General features: G+C 39.8%; 3 protein-coding genes and 1 pseudogene across 4 annotated transcripts in view; 2 read left to right on the plus strand and 2 right to left on the minus strand.

Moving 5' to 3' along the window:
- Positions 1–39: 39 nt before the first annotated feature.
- Positions 40–2751, plus strand: LOC109476016 (armadillo repeat-containing protein 7-like). Of its 2 annotated transcripts, XM_019776826.1 has the most exons (8): positions 40–83; positions 406–606; positions 864–962; positions 1507–1575; positions 1765–1831; positions 2086–2156; positions 2372–2463; positions 2656–2751. In XM_019776826.1, the coding sequence occupies exons 2-8, from the start codon at positions 498–500 to the stop codon at positions 2749–2751; spliced, it is 603 nt and encodes a 200-aa protein (XP_019632385.1). In that variant the 5' UTR covers positions 40–83; positions 406–497. The 2 variants fall into 2 exon arrangements, with proteins under 2 accessions (XP_019632385.1, XP_019632384.1); XM_019776825.1 differs by having other exon boundaries at positions 48–606.
- A 2887-nt stretch (positions 2752–5638) lies between these two features.
- On the minus strand, positions 5639–8241 carry LOC109476146 (PI-PLC X domain-containing protein 3-like). The gene is made up of 3 exons (XM_019777041.1): positions 8027–8241; positions 7590–7763; positions 5639–6851 (listed from the first exon to the last, which is right to left on the minus strand). Exons 2-3 carry the CDS (start codon positions 7741–7743, stop codon positions 5980–5982), a joined length of 1026 nt encoding a protein of 341 aa, XP_019632600.1. The 5' UTR covers positions 7744–7763; positions 8027–8241; the 3' UTR covers positions 5639–5979.
- Positions 8242–9264: 1023 nt separating this feature from the next.
- On the plus strand, positions 9265–9783 carry LOC109475964 (annotated as a pseudogene).
- Positions 9784–12827: 3044 nt separating this feature from the next.
- LOC109476145 overlaps positions 12828–19695 on the minus strand; it is a 12832-nt gene continuing 5964 nt past the window's right edge. The window contains exons 3-12 of the mRNA XM_019777040.1: positions 19557–19656; positions 19293–19409; positions 18148–18296; positions 17712–17802; positions 17069–17185; positions 16347–16454; positions 15933–16081; positions 15497–15587; positions 14716–14832; positions 12828–14502 (exon numbers count right to left, since the gene is read on the minus strand). Of these exons, the coding sequence (XP_019632599.1) occupies positions 14408–14502; positions 14716–14832; positions 15497–15587; positions 15933–16081; positions 16347–16454; positions 17069–17185; positions 17712–17802; positions 18148–18296; positions 19293–19409; positions 19557–19638 (1116 nt within the window). The 5' untranslated portion in view covers positions 19639–19656 and the 3' untranslated portion in view covers positions 12828–14407. The remainder of the gene's footprint in view (positions 14503–14715; positions 14833–15496; positions 15588–15932; positions 16082–16346; positions 16455–17068; positions 17186–17711; positions 17803–18147; positions 18297–19292; positions 19410–19556; positions 19657–19695) is intronic.

A 19695-nucleotide genomic window follows, 5' to 3' on the forward strand; every position in this document is an offset into this window, starting at 1 on the left:
ATTTGAACCCCCATAAACGTCATAATGGATTCGTCTAGTGGGTTACTTGAGGTCATTCCGGAGAGGTGAGGGGGAGACTCAAGGTTGGTTGTACGTGAGGTTGGACACGGTCTGGACCATGCGTCACCCCGTGACCCACACGTGAACTGTTGTACAGCATAGACATCATAAAACGTTCAGATTATGATTTTGGGTGAAGAATATGCATCATTCAATCTATTCAAGCTATAGTATAACATGTCCAGGCACAGCAGAGGAAAATATCACACTGAATTATGACTGTCAGTGTGCATATGGGACTGGGGGAAAACTTAAGATTAAAGAACTATATACCTAACAATTATCCCAAGCCTGTATCACAGATCTAAAGCTTCTACTTTTGAACTTTTGCTCTTGTGCATCAAGAAGTACCTCACAAATCCAGTATTGGGTTTATGGAAAGCACAGTCCAGTCCAGAAGGCAGGATCAACCCAGCATCTGTGTGTGAATAGTGACCATGTTTAGCAGCCAGGAATACCTGGATAAGAAAACTGGTCCGTCCGGTGTAGGGCGGCTACAGTACCTCCAGTCACTGGTCACAGAGTTTCAAGATACAGATAAAGAAGGTATGTATCTAATTGTCGTCAAATATCTTTGGTAAATGTTTTATAATCTCCAAGCAGATGTTGTAGGGGAAAGTTATAATGTGACTATTTCCCTCCCAATATCTGTTTGGAGGCAGAAAAGTGTAATCAAATGATTTGTTTGTAAGATTGTAGGTAATGTCCTTAGTGCTAACATAGATGCAGACTTTGTTAGTCAGTGATCAACTTGTTGGTTTTGATAAATGTTTTTTTTTTTTTTGCACATTCATATTTTTCAGATTGCAAGGAGCAGGTTTTAGCCAACCTGGCCAATTTTGCCTATGACCCCATCAACTATGAACACCTCAGGAAACTCAATGTCATCGACATGTTTCTAGGTGAGTATCATGGATCAAATGAGCTCTGTCAATGTTATTCTTACTTTAAAGTGGTGTTTAAGATGATATTTATATCAAGTTGTTACCTTGCTACATTTATCACAGTCATGTAAAATAATGCTGTTGTGGGGTCGTGTGGCATAGCGGTAGCGTCTTTGGCTCGCATCCAAGTGGTCCCGGGTTCGAACCCCACCTTATCACCGATAGGCACTTTACACGACTTTCCTCACTTCACTCAGGTGAAAATGAGTACATGTACCTAGCTTCAGTTAGGGACGTCCCTCAGATGGGACGTTAAATGGAGGTTGGGAGAGCCACACCCCACACACGTTAAAGAACCCACCGCACTTATTGAAAAGAGTAGGGGTCCTTTCCGGTGTGAGTGGTTCAAACTTTACAGTCTAGTCTCGGGTTTGACATCTTTGAAGAGGTGATAGTCACCTGTTATGTCAATCCTTCCACTAATGTGGTAAATCTTCATAAATAGGTGATAAATCATAGTAAAAATGCATGCTAATCAATGCTAAATATTTCTGCCTGCCAGACTCCCTGACAGAGGAAAATGAGAGGCTGGTAGAGTTTGGAATTGGTGGTCTCTGCAATTTGGCTCTTGGTAAGTGGAAGCATTATTATAATACCTGTAACTTTTGTTTTTTCTGTATGATAATTCTTCTTTTCTGAAAATGGTAATCATGGAATTGTCAGTGGTAGAACTGAATTCATTAGCACACAAAAGTCTGTAGCTTTGCTTTAGATATTGACATTGTTATTGACAATTTTATGTCATTTTTCTGTTTTGCAGATAAACAGAATAAGGAACACATTCTAGCCAGTGGAGGTGTGGACCTGGTTATCCAATGTCTGTCAAGGTAGGTTTCTCCCTTACACTGGTTACTTGCAAAATGCAACACATGTAATGATTGGTGACTTGGCCTCACCTCGGCAATATGTTATAGTTCCTTCAGTTGTTTTCTCATTTTAACAGTTCCTCATCCCTAAAACTTGTTGATGTTTATGTGCCCTGCAACATTTGTATATTTTCTTGGTGGTATGGGGTATGGGGTACTTTAAAAAGCATGTTTGCTGCACATTATTTGTAAATGTGTATCTGATCCTGTTTCAGCCGAAATGAGGAAACAGTGCTGAACGCCATCACTACCTTAATGTTCCTCACCACACCTGCATCAAAACCAGGTATGAATTTAAGCCTTGGTGTCATTCCTCCTACATGCAGAAAGAAGCAAAAGTATTGTATGACACATTATTGGTGGATGCAGCTGTCTTAAATCTTCTATGCTTTACAGAACTTTAGTCGTGCGTACCAGTTTAATCCTTCCTTGTACATTTGTACTATGACACAAAGAGTACAAATGTTTGAATGTAAATATTATGCCCTCTTCTCCACACAGCTATCACTAGTCTCTCAGTAGTGGAGTGTATGCTGAGATTTCAACTCTCCAAAAACCCCAGACTCAGCAACCTGGCAACAATCTTCCTAGAGGTATATTACCAGATATGCTCTTGGTTTACAACCTTTTGTAATTAGGATATCATTTTGAGAAATCATAATACAAAATAATGGTTTCAGAGTATTTTCTCCTTATTAAATCACAATACATGTACCAATCTTGATATTTCGGGATGGAAGTATAGTGGACGGATGTTTAATTCCTTAAATTCTTTTTACATGTAGGATTACTGCAGTAGACAACAGGTGGAGGCAGCCAGACAGGCCCAGACTGGTGATGCTGTGGGGATCGCACTGCCTTCAGAACCTCAGGAGACATGACAGGTATGCTTCTAAAGTTGCTGTATAGATGGTCACCTGAAAATTGATCTGATTGTATGTATAAAGTTGGGCCAAAAAAACTTGCCCTTATTGTGAGATCACAGAGCATGGTATTCCTAGGAGTTAATTCTTTTTTTTTTTGTTATTTCACATCATCTTTGATTTTTGAAGACTGGTGCTAACAAGTGGTTCCCTTCCTTTGACATTACTTATTTTTTCCTTTCCCTCTCTGTCACCCTTCATGTACTTAAAAAACCGTATGGTCGCAAACTTTTTTGGGAAAGGGGTGAACAGTAGGGCCCACGAGTATGTCTCCCATATAATCAAGTCAATTTGGCCTATAATAAGACAATTGTCATCATCTTCATCAGACATCCAGATTGTAGAGTGGTACAATTGTGATCAATCATGAATGTTAAATTGACAGCACTACCACCACTTTCCTGTGTCTTATTCTTTGTAGTGGGCTACAAGCAAGACTTCAAAGGGCATGCAAGGGACTTCCTCATACAAGTGAAGGTGCTATGCAATTATGCATAGACAATACTGCACAAGGAACTTCGCTGAATCTGATAAGTGCCATGTACCAGAAGACAATGTAAAGAATGTACAGTTTTTGTAAACCTCAGGGGCCTATGTTTTGTAAGTGTACATGTAGAATCTGTAATTTTTTTAAAATTGTACCTGGCAGTGCATTCTCTGGGGAATCGGTTTTGAGATGTCCTGACAAGCACAAAAAGCACAGAAAATTGTTCTTTACCAATGCTTTGAAATGTTTTTCTTTGTCTGGAAAGTAAAAAGAGTATTCATCAATGTTTTTCTTATGAATTAAGATTTTAAAATCTTAAAAGAACAAAATAGTAGATCCCTACTGTGATCGACAAGTGTGTTATGTTATTTAACATGCCTCATGATCAGTCTTTCATTATTGCATCCAGTTTGCTTGGGAAATACAAGAAATTGTTGCTGATGTGTTTTCTGGAGATCATGGAGATAGAAGATTTATTAATTTAACAATAAAGCACATCAAACAAATGTAGGAAAACAAAAAGGTACAAACTTTATTCATGGTCAATCAACTCAGATTACATTTACAGCATTTTGCAATACCATTTTAGTACATATCATTATAAGTTTTATATCAAGACATATTCTGGTTTTACTTATTAATTAGAACTTCTGACTTTGTGTAATTTATTTAAACTTCTTGTTCAGAGTAGTACATTAGAAAAGTACATCAGAAAAGTGTATTGAACAACACACTTGCCAGAGATATTTCTTTGATATTACTATGTTTTATGTATGATATCAATGATTCAATATTTATTTAGTTCTTTTGTTAAGTTGTACCTTTTTTGTTTTCCACTTGCCATTGTATATACTTTGTCCTGTGTATGTTAAACTTTGTAACAGTCTCCTGAATAAAATGTAACAAAAAAACTTACATGGTTTCCAAAAGTCCTAATTGTGTATTATGCACATGCAGTAAAACACTAAACTTAAAGATAAATGTTATGATTTGAAACAAACAGCAAAAAACTACCATTCTGGTGATATGAATGATTCAATATTCATTCAGTTTTTGTTGTTGTTAGTTCTGTCTATGTACTCAAAGGCAGACTTTACTTACTTAATGTTTACTATCAGTTGTCTTGGTTTAATGTAGCTTATTCTTTTCCTTATAGCAATATCTAATCTTGTCTGTTGGTACCTTTTTTACATTGTATATTTAATCCTAAAAACACTAGATAATGTTGAAAAAAATACATGATTGTGTATAATCAATTAAGTTCAAGTAAGATAACTTATTCCTTTATGCACACCACACTTATTATAATTATACACACCACACTTATTGTATACACCACACTAATTATAATTATATGCACTACACGTTTATAATTACTCACACCACACACCACACTTAAAGACTATCTTGTATACATGTACTGTATCCAATACTTGTGTATATAACTAATTATAATGGAGAATGCTAATGGACCATGACTTGTAGGTAGGAAACAGAGTCATTCATGCTTCATGCTCTCACAGGATCCTTTGACTTTTGCATGTGAAGTTACAATGTAGTGAAGTGATCTCATTGACACTGCAATTTATATTACCACAAGACCACTACTAGTACTTCTTGAAATTCCCCTATTTTAGAAGTAGAGTAGTCTGGTTAACAATTCATATGGTACACAAAGTTACACTTGTCCCACACTGACAAGAGTACTTTTTATGACAGGGATATTTCTTTTTTGCTGAAGAGGAAATAGCATACAATATAATTCTTAAGTTTGTACATTTCACAAGCAAGGTTTCTACATTCAACATTACACAATATATATTTTGTCTTCTTGTCTAAGGAAAAGATGAGTAAAGGTAAAGTATATCACAGCAACCTTCCTTGTACATTTCATTCATTTTGAAGGGAAAGGTGAGTCAATTTTGGGTACAACTTTCTGTTTCTGTTATGTCACTTCTTGTTGGCATCGAAACCTGTCTGCCATGAATCAAGGCAATAACATAGTATTACATAGAGTAGATACTTTCATCACGAAATGAAGATGGACAGGCTTAAGATCGAAAGATAAAAGGCATCAAATTTAGAAGAATTCCGGATCCGTGACCAAAACGGAGGGACACCTGAGAGCAGGAAGGAACAACAGACATACATGTAGGAACAGCCATAAACAACTCAGAAACATCGCAGGGCACTCCAGGGGCATGTCGCAAGGCTAGAGGACAACATGTGATGGGACTCCAGGAGAAACGAACAAGAGGGCGCCCCGTGAAGTATACATGTAAGTCTACGTATACAGACTTGTCAAACACCTGGGCCCCTCATAGCCAAAATTGGCTCAAGAGCTGCAATGTGTATGAGTAAAGGGAATGATGTTCACTCCTTGATTAAGGGGTAGCCGTTACAAATCGGATGGCACCCAGGCTAGATTAAGGCTCCATTACACTCAGAATCAACCGTTCATGAGTCAAGCAGAACCAGGAAGAATGAAGAACTGGGGGAACCCTTTAAACTAGAGACAGGGTGAGCTAGAATGACGTGGCGTCTGAATGAAATTGTCTTCATTTGGAATGTACTGAGGGTTTCTAGAATGCATTTCAAATATCCAGGAATATACGAGTTGTATTAACACGGCATTCTGGTTCGTTCTGCCTCTAGTGTGAAGGGGATGTAATAGTGAGCATCACCCTCACTCAGGTTTGCTAAACCGGGTAGTTTAATTTGATGACAGTTTGTGCAAATTCACGATCCACAAAGTCGGCAATGACGATGTTCAGCCCAGAGCTGCCGTATCCAGCTTTTTTCCCCTCCAACCAATGCAGGATCTTTGGCATGGCCGGGATCGCCAGCTTGCCCTTCAGATTGCCGCACAAATGGAACAGGATGGTTGCCGTGTCCGGCGAGAGAATGGCCTGGGACACGAAGAACTTGGATCCCTTGCGTGACTCATTGTCGAGAAACGTATTAATCAATATTGAGATGTCCGGAGTGTTTGCCCAGGGCGAGTAGATGTACGTCTTGTCTGTCCACAGGATGTCGTGACCCGTGACGGCAACCTCGTTGGCGTAGAACACGATCACCTGATACCGGTTATCCCACAGGTTGGCCAAGGTTACGTCAACCGCATTGCCCTTGATTGCCTTTGGGCACAGCATTGAACCGAACGTATTTTTCAGAATGGTGATCATGTTCTCGTCCTGGGGTTTTTCACCAAAATAAAGGTGTTGGAAATCCAGCAGCACGACCTCCTTCGGGTGGCTGTGGAGCCATTCGGCGATTTCCCGCAACCCGCTCTCCACTTTGCTACCGTACAGTCCGTGCACAAAGTAGAGAGAGCTGTCGCTCTTTCCCGTGGCGACGCGGAGGTCGAAGTACCGCACTCCGTTTTCAAGCTGCTCCGTGAAGTCGGAACCTTGCGTGACGGCCCAGTTGTACACCACATCCTTCCCAATCTGCTCTAAACCAAGTGACGGAATTTTGGCCAAGGAATCGATTATATCCTTGATCGTCTTGATCTCACCAGGTGAGATATCAGACGTGATGTCCAGGTAGACACTGGCGGAATCATGGGTGCCTGTTGGAGGAACAAGCAAACACAACTCATCAGTATCAATTGATTTAATGCAGCTATAGTATGATTAAAGGGGGTTCAATCACAAAATCATTGAAAGAGGCTCAGCCACAAAGCCTAGTGATTGAACCTCCTGGAGTGAGGGGTGAGGGAAACTAATTGGAACAAATTACATTTGTAAAATGGTAATTCTTTTCGAAGGTAGCTTTAGAATTAGCTTTAGGTAGAATTAAGAGCGTATAATTATAAATTGAAAGGAACATATTCTCTCTACTGCGAATATTCGTTTCCAATATACATTATTACAGTATAGTAACTGTACAAAGCTTCCCCTTCTACAGTGAAATTAAGTTCCGGCGAAAATAAACGAACTCATAGTATAAGATACGGATAGGTGTAGTGTCTGGGGTATTTCAATTTGTCAGCTGAGAGTCAATAAATGTACTGGGAAATTTAAAGATGCTATAATATTTACCTTTAGAAGGCTTGATATGTTTGATATATTGCTCAGAAAACACACTTGTATGGTGAATGCAAATACTAGTCTAGTATACGAAGACAGCCACTGAAAACCGCTTATTGTAGCCTCTTCGGAACATATTTTTCAGCCTCTCGCAGGGAATCGAATATGAAAAGGGCCGTTCACAGAGGGTCAAGGTGTGACATGTATATGTGATAACTTATGGAGGAACTCCTCCGCCTTGGAACTTATCATGTCCCCGGCCGAAAAAAAAAACATACCGGGAATGGCGAGATTCTTGAGCGGTGCATTATACAGTCTGGGCGGTAGATCTCCCATCCAGTTGCCCAAGCGGGTGTCTAGCTTGGAGAGGTACAGCAGATTTCGCTTGCATTCGTCCATCTCGGAAGACTTATCAGTCGCCATGCTTGACATGCACTTATCTGACACTGTACCTGTGGGTAAATCAGATAGGCAAATAAGACAAGGTAAATGTAAAGTGTAGCCTGAGTACCATCCGTATTTGTTGTCCCCTACTCTAAAGATACATCGTGTACTTTTATACTAAGTATTGCCAATTTTGACATTCCTTGATACAAGTAGATCAGGGATGAAATATCATCATTGCGATTTGCTATTGTAAATATATGTTGTTTAGATTCAAAAGCTACTATTGGAAATGAAGTGCGGGACACGACAAGACAGAAAACAAACTCACTTGTTTCAGCGGGCCTAGAATTCTGCGACGCTCAAGTCGTGTTGGTGTTCGTGTGAGAATGAAAGGATATTGCTTGAACGCAAATTCTTCAACCACCGATAGTTTCGTCCAGCCAATCGATGTGTCTGACACGGAAGAACTTGACTTTACTCATCCAATCAGCAACCGCCTTACTTCAAAGTACGAGGATTTATGCTTGTCTGCAAAACATGTTTTGTACACTCAAGGCTGAATGTAGACATTGTTCCCTGCCATTCCGTGCTCAAGGTGTGACCTAACCTTTCCTCCTAGCGATGGGAAAGTAACAAATAAAAACAAACGAAACGATATGCCTGATCAGTGTTGACTTTTGAAGAAAACTTTCCGCTAGTTCTTTGTAAGAAAAAGTAACGCATCATTGCGCACATGTCTATCAAACGATGTTGTTGTCAACCTTCGTAGTGCTCAACAAAGGAAGGAATGTCTCATCAAAGAGACAATGTCAGCTCGGTATTTTGCAATATTGACTTAAACGAAACTCTTCGCCTGTTCTTTTTACCAACATATGTGGACCACTGCACTAAAAGGTCTATGTAAAGTTGTACCTGCCTGTTACTACAACAGTCAAGTACTGTTGTTTAAACATTTCGAAAAGCATTTTTTTTATCCGGAATGTGATGATTTTCTCTTCTGTTAAAATATGCCATTTATTCTGTTTAGTCTGGTCCATCTTGAAAAACAAGTTGACAGAATTGAATGGGGCTTCCCAGCTTTTTAAACTTAAAGGTTCAGTGAATAAGTAAAATAGAGCCTTTCAAGGCACCTGGTACGGTATGCGTTGTTGTTTTTTATCGACAAACCGTCAGTAAGTTTTCTCACGATATTCAGCATCTGGTGCTCACTTCTCAAAAACAACATTTCCTATGTTATCATCAACACTAGCTACTCTAATAATGACAGAACACCTGGGGATATGACTGACAAAAGCCAAGTTTCTCAACTTTCTTGAAAGGGTTTATTTACAAAGAGTGGGGAAATTGAGCATTTTTCGGAGACATGCCCGCATAATTGATAGATCCCACTTTCAGACAGTGAAACGTATGGAGCAAAAAGACACTTTTTTCACACAAAAAAATTTTTTATTCAGCCGACGTTTCGGTGACCGTCTGTCACCTTCCTCAGGGCTGACTGGTTGTCGCTTCTACGAGATAGGACGTTTGGGGACCGCATTGTAGATACAGTTCCCTGTAAGAACGCATATGCGTAGGTAATATGTAAATATTTTACGTTTGGGAATGCATCTATAGCAGCGATGAAAGCTATTCACGGAAGTGAAACTTATAGAGTACTCTTCTTGGTATAAACAGGTGCCAAAGTGACGACCACAGACTGCGGGGAGACTCTCGAGCTCCCCTACGTACGCTTGGGGAAACGTCCCGAGGAACACCGAGCTGCGAGCCAAGCACGCGCCGGTGGTGCGCCGCCTGGTGGGCACAGCCGACCTGGACAACTTCGGCGTACAGCACAACGACTACATCATGGGCTCCGACATCATCTACAAGGATGAGACCTTCCCGGATCTGCACAAGACCATCATGCACCTCGCCGGAGCGGAAACGGTTCTGTACCTGCAGCTGGCTGGAAGGATCCGGTTTTCGGCAGACGAAGACTTTCTGAACACGCTGAAACAGGATTTCTACCTCAGCTGCGTTTATGAGGACCCGATAAGGGAGGTGTACTTATATCGCGGCGAAAAGTTTAGAAATTCCAAGACATGAAGAACAAGGCTGAGGCAATAAAAATCATTGCCAAGGCGACGACTGAATGATATATATTATTTCATGTGGTGGAGCTAGCAATCTACATTACAATTATCAGAAAAACATATTTCCCTATGTTATAAAGTCATGCACATAGTGAAATTTACAGGCTGGGCGGAGGAGGTGTGGGGCAATATACCAAATACACGTACAGGAGGAATCAGCCGTTCTTCCCCAGCAATATAGATTTTATGATGACATACTTACTTACTTTACTTTGGTCGAGTTCCCGCTCGAACCAAACTTAAAACCATCCTCCACTTCACTCTATCCTCCACCAGAGACTGGATTTTATGTCTGATCTGAAGCTGTTACTCCTTTGACTTTTTTTTTACCTTTTGTGGGTTCCACAAGGACAGATAATTTCTTTTCTCTCTGTGACCTGTTTGAATATGGTCTTTGGCCAAAGACAGCTGTGCTCTCTGTCCATGGTGTGGGGAGAAGACTGATGACCAGTAATTAATCATGCCAGGCATCTGGATGGGTGGCACGTGGGCACCCAGTGTAAGTTACCTACTTGATCCAAAAACCACATGGCCGAAGGTTTCCTCCAAACCAATTCCCTGGGGAACGCATTCGTGCAATTTTTGAAATTCTTTCAAAGCGATCGTAGTACTTGCACAAATGCCTCCGCCCCAAAGGCGTCGCCAAAAAAAACTCAAGTAAAAAAAAAACTACTAGATCAACTCAATTGCTTGACGTACAACTCAGGAATCCGGTGCATCGGTAAACAGGATAAACATCCCAGAACATGTAATTTCGATCAAGCTAACAGAACGAACTTTCATATGAAGATTCCGTAAGCCCCAAACCTCTGCAGCTATAAAAAAAATCACACATGCTTCGCCTCACTTTATGCATTACGTACGCTTTGAGTTTTACCAAAGGGATATATTTCGAGAGACTCAGTGTGTTTGTGTGGGTGTGTTGGTGGTTTGTGTGGGTGTTTTTGTGTGTGCACGTTTGTAATGACATTCCACAATGCAGCTTCTATTTGCTTGAAGCTACATAGATTGTTACAATTTTGTTCAAATAAACCAGTCAGCAAGCAAGAAATCGAATGTATCACAGCATTGCCTATTTTTATAATGTTGTGAATTTCTTGTTTCACTCGTTATTGTGAATTTCGCACGGTTTCTGTACTATTCCACTGTCCTGCACTCGCAACCCTCCGGTTCCTGAGTTCCTCGTTAGTCTATTAGCTTAGACTGTATTTGCTGTATGTTGCTGTGGGAGTAAACATGTAACTTGATCGAGCAACTTGTACATACTCAACACTAGGGCTGCGTACCTAAACGTAACATCAGGTACAGGTACAGGTACCGGTACAGAGGTTTAGGTACAGGTCCGGACCTGTACCTGTACCTGAACAATTTGACAAATTAACACGTGTTCTTTTTTTCAATCATGACACAGAAACAATAATAAAGTGTTGACAACTTGTCAGTATCTTTATTCAGAAAACATCAAACACAACCCTGGATCAGCCACACTCTCGCGATGTCTCGTGAGACTGAGGATCTCAAATCAATCGACGGTGTTTACGTCTTTTCCAGTGCTAATTTTTCGTCTTTGTGGTAGGATTTACCTATCTTTAGTCATATACATGGTGTAAACTAGCTATTTCGGTATATACTCGTTACTTCATGATCCGGTATTTTGGACCTGTACCGAAACGATTTTTACGGTATTGGACCGGTACAGTGTACCGGTCCGCAGCCCTACTCAACACATATTGACACTAGTGTAACTGCTGTAACAATAGATGTATCTGAATGCTCGACGGGAAAAACAACAACACACAGATATCACTGATATGTGACACCATTGCCCCACGCAACTTGTACATACTCAACACATATTGACACTAGTGTAACTGCTGTAACAATAGATGTATCTGAATGCTCGACGGGAAAAACAACAACACACAGATATCACTGATATGTGACACCATTGCCCCACTTTATTCCGCATGTACGGAACTCGAGATGTTTCCATAACTCATCAAACGAAATAACACAATACATCTTGTCAATCTACATCTTACAACCTACAACACAGTTTTCAAGAGACAACAGTTCACTTATCAATGAAATTATCAAGTCTATGTGTTTACTGTTTAGCATTGATTATTTTTACTCCATGCATGTTCTTAGTGTAGTACAGATATAGTTTACAAACAACAATTGATCAGATACCACCTAATTAAATCATGTAAGTAAAAGGCATAAATTCAGATCCAAATACAACATGTGATATATGAATTGAATAATTTACTGTAACAGGTATCAATACGACTCTCTTGGGCTTTTTCGTCCCAGTAAACGGTCTGCGGTTTCTGTTAATAAATACAATTATAATAGTAATATAAATTGGTAAGTGAATTATGTCACATTATACCCTGTGTTTTGCATATTGAGCCATGGTCACATTACCCAATTTTTTCACCAGCAAATAATCAACTTTAAGTCAGTCTGAAGAGCAGAGACCAATATCATTTTCTAAAAGAAAACAAATTTGTAAAATCTAGTACTGTTCAGGTCAACAAGAAATTGTACTATTTATCATCCAGTAACTGAGTAGTGCGCATGCCCTCCATGCAGACCCCCCATGTGTGGAGATGATGGGGATAATGCCGACCTTTAGCATGGATTCCAATTGGATCATTACTGAAGATCCATGTCGTTATTTTGCTCCAAGCAAGACGAAATTAAGATATTTTAATATCTCAATTTCGTCTTGCTTTGAGCGGAAAAACTGATGAACAACTATCACACATTACAAACCTTATTATCAAGATCACCCCTGGATTCATAACAGCCGCTGCTTTTTTTTAATCTTAGGTATCAATAAGAGGGCTGCCACACGTCAAATTCACTTTTTGGCCAAACCAAATGAAACACAAATTTGCTAAGATTATAAATTGACAAACAGGTACCCAGGAATAGATAGCAATTGTGATTTTCAAGATAAACCCAAGACTTCTTTTAAAAGAGCTGCCGCTTTGAAGTTTCCCCAATGGTTGTTTGCGAAATAACATGTTTCACCTGGCTGTAATTGATCTGGAGGGTACCTGTGGGGTTACGAGAATGTTGATGAAAGTCTATTTCAAGTTGCCAATAACATTACTTTAGGATTCAGAAAAAAATAGTATCTACAGAACTAGAACATTCGCTTCTTCTATTGAGACTGCCTTAAAGCTTTGAAAACACTTTGTTTAAACATGGGCAGATTCGAAAATATTAGACAATAGCAGGATAGTTTTTGCATGAGCTAAGAACAACGCTTTGAGCCATTAGGAGTATTTATTCAATAGAAATCAACTACCATTACAACTCAGTAGGCCCTGTCAATCTGTCTATGCTTAAGCTTGTTACCTAATCAAAGCTGATAAACATTTAAACAGTAGCCGTTAATTGAAAGCTTTTTATTCTCACCAGATAATGTCACCAGAGAGCCTATACTATTATTGTTAAAATGGTAAAGCTCACTAAACGCAAAAAGAATGAAGACCCCATACTATTGTTGGTATGATAATAAAGAATATTGGTGATGATAAATTTTACTACACTGTCTCTAAGTTTAGACGAAGATTGTAAACAATTAGTGCATGCCAATAAAGTTCCCTGAACTATCTGAGTTTAGTTACAGAGCCTATACTATTAGAATATGATGATAAGGTTCACTACACTCTGTCTAAGATTAGATTGATTTTAATCTATACTACTAGTATATGCATTCTGATAAGATTCCCTACATTGTTCCTAAGATTAGATGGAGAGCCTATAATATCAGTATATGATAATACGATTCCCTACACTGTGTCTAAGATTACATGGAGAGCCTATACTATAAGTATATGATGATAAATTTCCTTACCTTGTTCCTACGATTACATGGAGAGCCTCTACGTTTAGTATATGATGATAAGATTCCCTACACTGTGTCTAAGATTAGATGGAGAGCCTATACTAAAAGTATATGATAGTAAGATTCAATACACTGTGTCTATGATTAGATGGAGAACCTAGTACATTTTTGGCAAATGATGACATAGTGTCTAAGATTAGATGGAAAGCCGAAACAATTAGTGCATGATTATAAAGTTCCCTGAACAGACTGAGTTTAGTTGGAGAGCTTTAAGTATTGGTGTATAAAGATTAAGTTCACTACGCTGAGTTTAGATCTAGACCCTTATATTATCGGTGAATAAAAGTTCCCTACACTGTGTCAAAATTTAGATGGGATGCCTAAACTAGTGGACCAGGTGTATAATGATTAAGTTAGCTAGCTGCACTGTCTATACGTTTAAATGGACAGCTTTGACTAAAGTTCTGTGCTCTGTCTCTGTGTTAACATGAGGAACCAAACTATCGGACGATGATAATAAATTTCCCTATAGGGCTATAGTATTGTTCCCTACACTGCCTTTAAGTTTTGATGGAAAGCCTTTAGTATTTGGTGTTCTGAAGAAAAGTGTACTCTTACTAAGCCTGTCAAGTTTTTGAGCAATAACCCTACATTGTCAGTATTTTCAACTCTAGTTCTGGTAGAATGAGAACGTCTTACAACCACGGTGTCATCAGTACCACACCAGAACAGCGGTCACGAACATAAGGGCCATGATCCTGGCAACTCCAACAGACGTTCCGACCGCCGCCGCACTAGTAGTTGGCACTGTGCGTAGAACAAAAGGAACGATACTTCTGAGTTGAAGAAAATTTTGACTTGCATGATTGTAGCTTCACCTGTCCTGCTAACGCACAGATGAAACAATAAAGATACAATAAAGATCCTATCTAAGAACCCCGCAAGTCCCAACAATGATCAATTAAAGAAAGACATCACCACCTACAGTTGCAAATTATGAAAAAAAAATTGTTTCTTTACCTGTTGGTATGGAGGCATCTATACGAGTTGGTCCCGTACGTGCAGCGCTCCTTTTCTCCACGAACCAGGATGGTTTGGGTCCCTTCTGAGTGATCATGGCATAGGACTGTCTGAACCCTATAATGGGACGTATTCAATGTTCAAATTCATCAAAACACCACGATAAGCACAGAAGAAGATTTCTTTTTAGACAATGTAAGGTTATTTCTTTGTCTGGAAAAGTGCCTAGTATGTGACTATGCAAGCAGCGACTGTCTTGGCCACATGAACCAGATACTCGTAGGTGCATGGTGATTACCTTGTATTTAATGACATCTCAATTCGCTGATTCGACAAGAATCAAAATCTTAATCTTTCGTGTATTCTCTAGACATTTATCTAGCCTGGGTGCCATCCTCCGTAGTTTTCGCCCGCTCCCTAATGCTGCTGGCTACCACGGGTCTGGACTTGCTGACATATATAACGGCTTGAATCTACATATTCGTTCAGATTTTAGGGTCCGTTCGACGTCCAAACGGCTACGTTAAGATAGATCTTATTCGCAGCCAATCAAATGAAGCCCCACCCAGCGCGGGATGCTCAGGGTAGCTCATTACGTGACGTCATCACCATATGTCAGCAAGTCCATACTCTGTGGTAGCCAGGAACAATAGAGAGCGGGCGAAAACTATGGAGGATGGCACCCAGGCTACCATCGACCTGCCTACCAGCCTAGGGTATTCATTTTTGGTCGTATACAGCTTTAACTTCTATCACAAATGATTAGTAAGAGATATGGTACCTAGTGCAGTTGTTGTAATTGTAGATCCGTACGGCGATAGATTGACCAGGGTGTTACCGTTGTCATGAACAACGACAATTATTATCCGTCCCTGTAGCAATATGGGAAAAGGTGATAGTGATGAAGTAATCATGATGCTAACATCTAAGTTGTCAAGTTTTGTAGAAACGTCAATCGGAAACAGTATGTTTCATAGAACGATCATTTTGCTTCAAAAACCAGAGACACCGTATATTATGTCTATCTTGATAAGGGACAGGAGATCTTAACTCCACGTAAGTATTTCTGATAATCTAAAGCTGTTACGCTGTTGGGTACTGTGCATAGCAATGAGCTTATGTTTCAAAATCCACTGTACCCGCCATCAGGCCCTGTTATATTGCAGTGCCCACCACATCAACATTTGTTGGAGTACCCGTATATCAACAATAATCACCTCTTGAACGATTTTCAGATAGTCCAGCAGTCGTTGTGCGGCTTCAGCACCTCCTCCATCCGGATCAGTGTCGAAAACCATCTTGTCTAAAACCTGCCCGTTCTGTTCGTTCAAAATGAAGACCTGATGTCCACGTCCAAATGGAGAAGCTGATGCATAAAAACTGTGGTCAAAATTCTTTGTTGCATTTTACCTGATTCAAAATGCCGAAGTCTTCGATAATGCGTGGATTGTTATAACTGGTTTCAAACTTGTCTTTTGAATTGGATAAACTTATGTTAATTCCAACGCACTACGTGCGCGCACGCGTACATGGTCATGACGGTCGAAAAAAGAAACATATATCTTCCCAAGGTACTAATTGATGGAAACATATCGAGCACAATAAAGATTATTCTTGTTAGGTCTACTCACAATTCTGACCAATCACGGTCTTCTGGTTGTTCACGAGGATGTATGAGCTGGTGACGTTGAAGCCTGGATCCTCTTCTGCAGACGACTGTGCAACCGTATTCAAAATGGCTGTGGTCGTTAAAACAACAACGTTTTTTGACTAAGTATGAAAGTATATGGTGTAATTTACAATTGAACAGATAAAAAACGAACAATGTCTTCCCCAGTTGCCAGAAACATTTTCTGATACGCAGTCGTCGTGTTTTGAACTTTTTTAAATCAACGTCAAGTTAAGAAATTTAAACATCCACATAAAGGACTTAAAGGCCAATCACATGTACATGTGCCCATCATAACTTTGAATCAAATATGTCCACGATGCATGTTGTGATCCAAGCAACATTGGGCTAATTATGAATATTGCAGTGACGTAACGTTTTTTTCCGTTACCAATAACGATGCGAAACATTGTAGTGATGCAAGGTAAGGTTCATGCACCAAATGCGGTCGGGTATTACCTGTCCGTCCAGTCACGCCCGTGTGTCTCACATCGCAAGCTATTTTGAAGCATCGTAGCCCTTGTGTACCCATTCTCATAGTATCGTTAACCATATACTGGAACAGGTGACAATGATTTACAATTTGCAAAAGGAACTATAGAATTTTCTTATCAATTATACAAATAATACCATATATCATCCCATGCAGGCTTCAAAGGATGAATGAAATTGCGTTTTCTTTACCTGGTGGTATGGAGGCATCTATACGAGTTGGTCCTGTACCTGCAGCGCTCCTTTTCTCCACGAACCAGGATGGTTTGGGTCCCTTCTGAGTGATCATGGCATAGGACACTCTGAACCCTATCATGGGACATATTCAATGTACGATTGTGAAGACTTGACAACTATACCACTGCATGGTACTGTACTACGTTATAAAATGTGGCTAATTACATTGAACAGCATGCAATGATCTTTGAAACAACGTTTGTTAGGTTGAAAATGTACACCTTCTTACATAGGGACAAGAAAAAAAGAAACAAATTACTTTGTTCAAATCATAAATAGCAGATATTAAAAACGTCAAGGAAAGGGATCAGCAGCAGTAGTAACAGCTTTGGACTATGAAAGTTTGTTTCTTTATTTTGTTTTGAAAAGACGTCTTCTGTATATGCTGTATACATGGGCGCCTGTCTTTCCGCAATAAACATCGATAGACGCTTGGTGATAACCTTGCTGATTGCACAAGAATCGAAAATGTTTACTTCAAACGTTTTCATGTTCTCTAGGCATACCAGAAAGATATGATCTCCCTCAAGAAATTTTGGTGGTATATAACTTATAAAACGTTATCCCTAATCATAAGAATTAATAAGAGATATGGTACCTAGTGCAGTTGTTGTAATTGTAGATCCGTACGGCGATAGATTGACCAGGGTGTTACCGTTGTCATGAACAACGACAATTATTATCCGTCCCTGTAGCAATATGGGAAAAGGTGATAGTGATGAAGTAATCATGATGCTAACATCTAAGTTGTCAAGTTTTGTAGAAACGTCAATCGGAAACAGTATGTTTCATAGAACGATCATTTTGCTTCAAAAACCAGAGACACCGTATATTATGTCTATCTTGATAAGGGACAGGAGATCTTAACTCCACGTAAGTATTTCTGATAATCTAAAGCTGTTACGCTGTTGGGTACTGTGCATAGCAATGAGCTTATGTTTCAAAATCCACTGTACCCGCCATCAGGCCCTGTTATATTGCAGTGCCCACCACATCAACATTTGTTGGAGTACCCGTATATCAACAATAATCACCTCTTGAACGATTTTCAGATAGTCCAGCAGTCGTTGTGCGGCTTCAGCACCTCCTCCATCCGGATCAGTGTCGAAAACCATCTTGTCTAAAACCTGCCCGTTCTGTTCGTTCAAAATGAAGACCTGATGTCCACGTCCAAATGGAGAAGCTGATGCATACAAAACTGTGGTCAAAATTCTTTGTTGCATTTTACCTGATTCAAAATGCCGAAGTCTTCGATAATGCGTGGATTGTTATAACTGGTTTCAAAATTGTCTTTTGAATGGGATAAACTTATGTTAATTCCAACGCACTACGTGCGCGCACGCGTACAAAGTCATAACGGTCGAAAAAAAAGAACAAATATCTTCCCAAGGTACTAATTGATGGAAACATATCGAGCACAATAAAGATAATTATGGGTTCACCACACCACGAAGTGGTGTGGTGAAACCATATTGCTTTTTCTGATGTTTCTTCTCCTTCTTCTCCTCCTCCTCCTCCTGCCATATCTTTAAATGGATTCAGCTTCTTCATTTTAGGGCCTAAGGTCCTGAAATTTGGTATGGAGGTACAGTGGGCAAATACCCCTAGGCGTTTTTTAAATTATTGTGATACAGGCTTTTAGAATGGTTTTATTTGAGTTTTTTGGCTGTGTAATAGCTAATGTATTACTGTGTAAGTGTGCAGTGTTTACCACATTTGGACATGAGTCATCACAATGGCATGCAAGGCATCAACCAATAGGCATGCAGCTTTCCTCTATTCTCCTTGCTGATTGGCTGTTGGGATTTAACTGGCTTAACTTCATTTACACCTGCACAGAGCCATGCCATACTGACAGTATGTCTGTATTCAAGTGTTTTGGTAGGTATTTTAAGCTTTCCTGCTCCAGCATTGGAATGCGGGCTATGAACGCTTCTTTTTATCTTGAAAATCAACAGTTTGCATTATGCAATCCTAACCAATAATGTAGGGAATAGCTATCCAACTGTTGTAGTCTTAGTTGTATGTTACTTCATACTATAGTTATATCAATGTAAAGCATTGTTTTCCCTTGTGTTTCTCATTCTTTCCCTGCCATGTGGTAAAATGTGGTGAACCCATCGCTATATTTGCTCCAAAGCAAATATTGGCCTTTCTAGTTCTTGTTAGGTCTACTCACAATTCTGACCAATCACGGTCTTCTGGTTGTTCACGAGGATGTATGAGCTGGTGACGTTGAAGCCTGGATCCTCTTCTGCAGACGACTGTGCAACCACGAACAAGCCATTTTGATCCCCTAAAACAAAAAAGAGAAACTAGCAGGAAAGGTTTTTTTTCGGCCGGGGTGGTGTCGCATTTATCATCAAAATACGGCTAATGCAGTTCATATCAAGCGAGCATTTTTCAAAATCAACCCCTAGTTGAAAATGATGTTTAGTGTCACCTTGCCCAGTCACGGAAGCAGTTGTCGCTATCACCACCAGGACCATCCACCTCCAAAACCCTGATGTACGCGGTCCGACCATCGTGTGGGAAAAAACGTCCTATATATTTACAGAGAGAGAAAGGAGAGGAGAGAGAGG

Source organism: Branchiostoma belcheri, unplaced genomic scaffold (genome assembly GCF_001625305.1).
Source record: "Branchiostoma belcheri isolate BF01 breed outbred unplaced genomic scaffold, Haploidv18h27 scaffold36, whole genome shotgun sequence".
Lineage (NCBI taxonomy): Eukaryota > Metazoa > Chordata > Leptocardii > Amphioxiformes > Branchiostomatidae > Branchiostoma > Branchiostoma belcheri.

Coding starts and splice junctions, on each gene's coding strand:
- LOC109476146 (XM_019777041.1), bottom strand. CDS start 7,743: ATGTCAAGCATGGCGACTGATAAGTCTTCCGAGATGGACGAATGCAAG. Junction 6,852..7,589: donor CAAGAATCTCGCCATTCCCG/GTATGTTTTTTT, acceptor TTCCTCCAACAG/GCACCCATGATTCCGCCAGT.
- LOC109476016 (XM_019776826.1), top strand. CDS start 498: ATGTTTAGCAGCCAGGAATACCTGGATAAGAAAACTGGTCCGTCCGGT. Junction 1,576..1,764: donor TCTCTGCAATTTGGCTCTTG/GTAAGTGGAAGC, acceptor TCTGTTTTGCAG/ATAAACAGAATAAGGAACAC. Junction 2,157..2,371: donor CACACCTGCATCAAAACCAG/GTATGAATTTAA, acceptor TTCTCCACACAG/CTATCACTAGTCTCTCAGTA.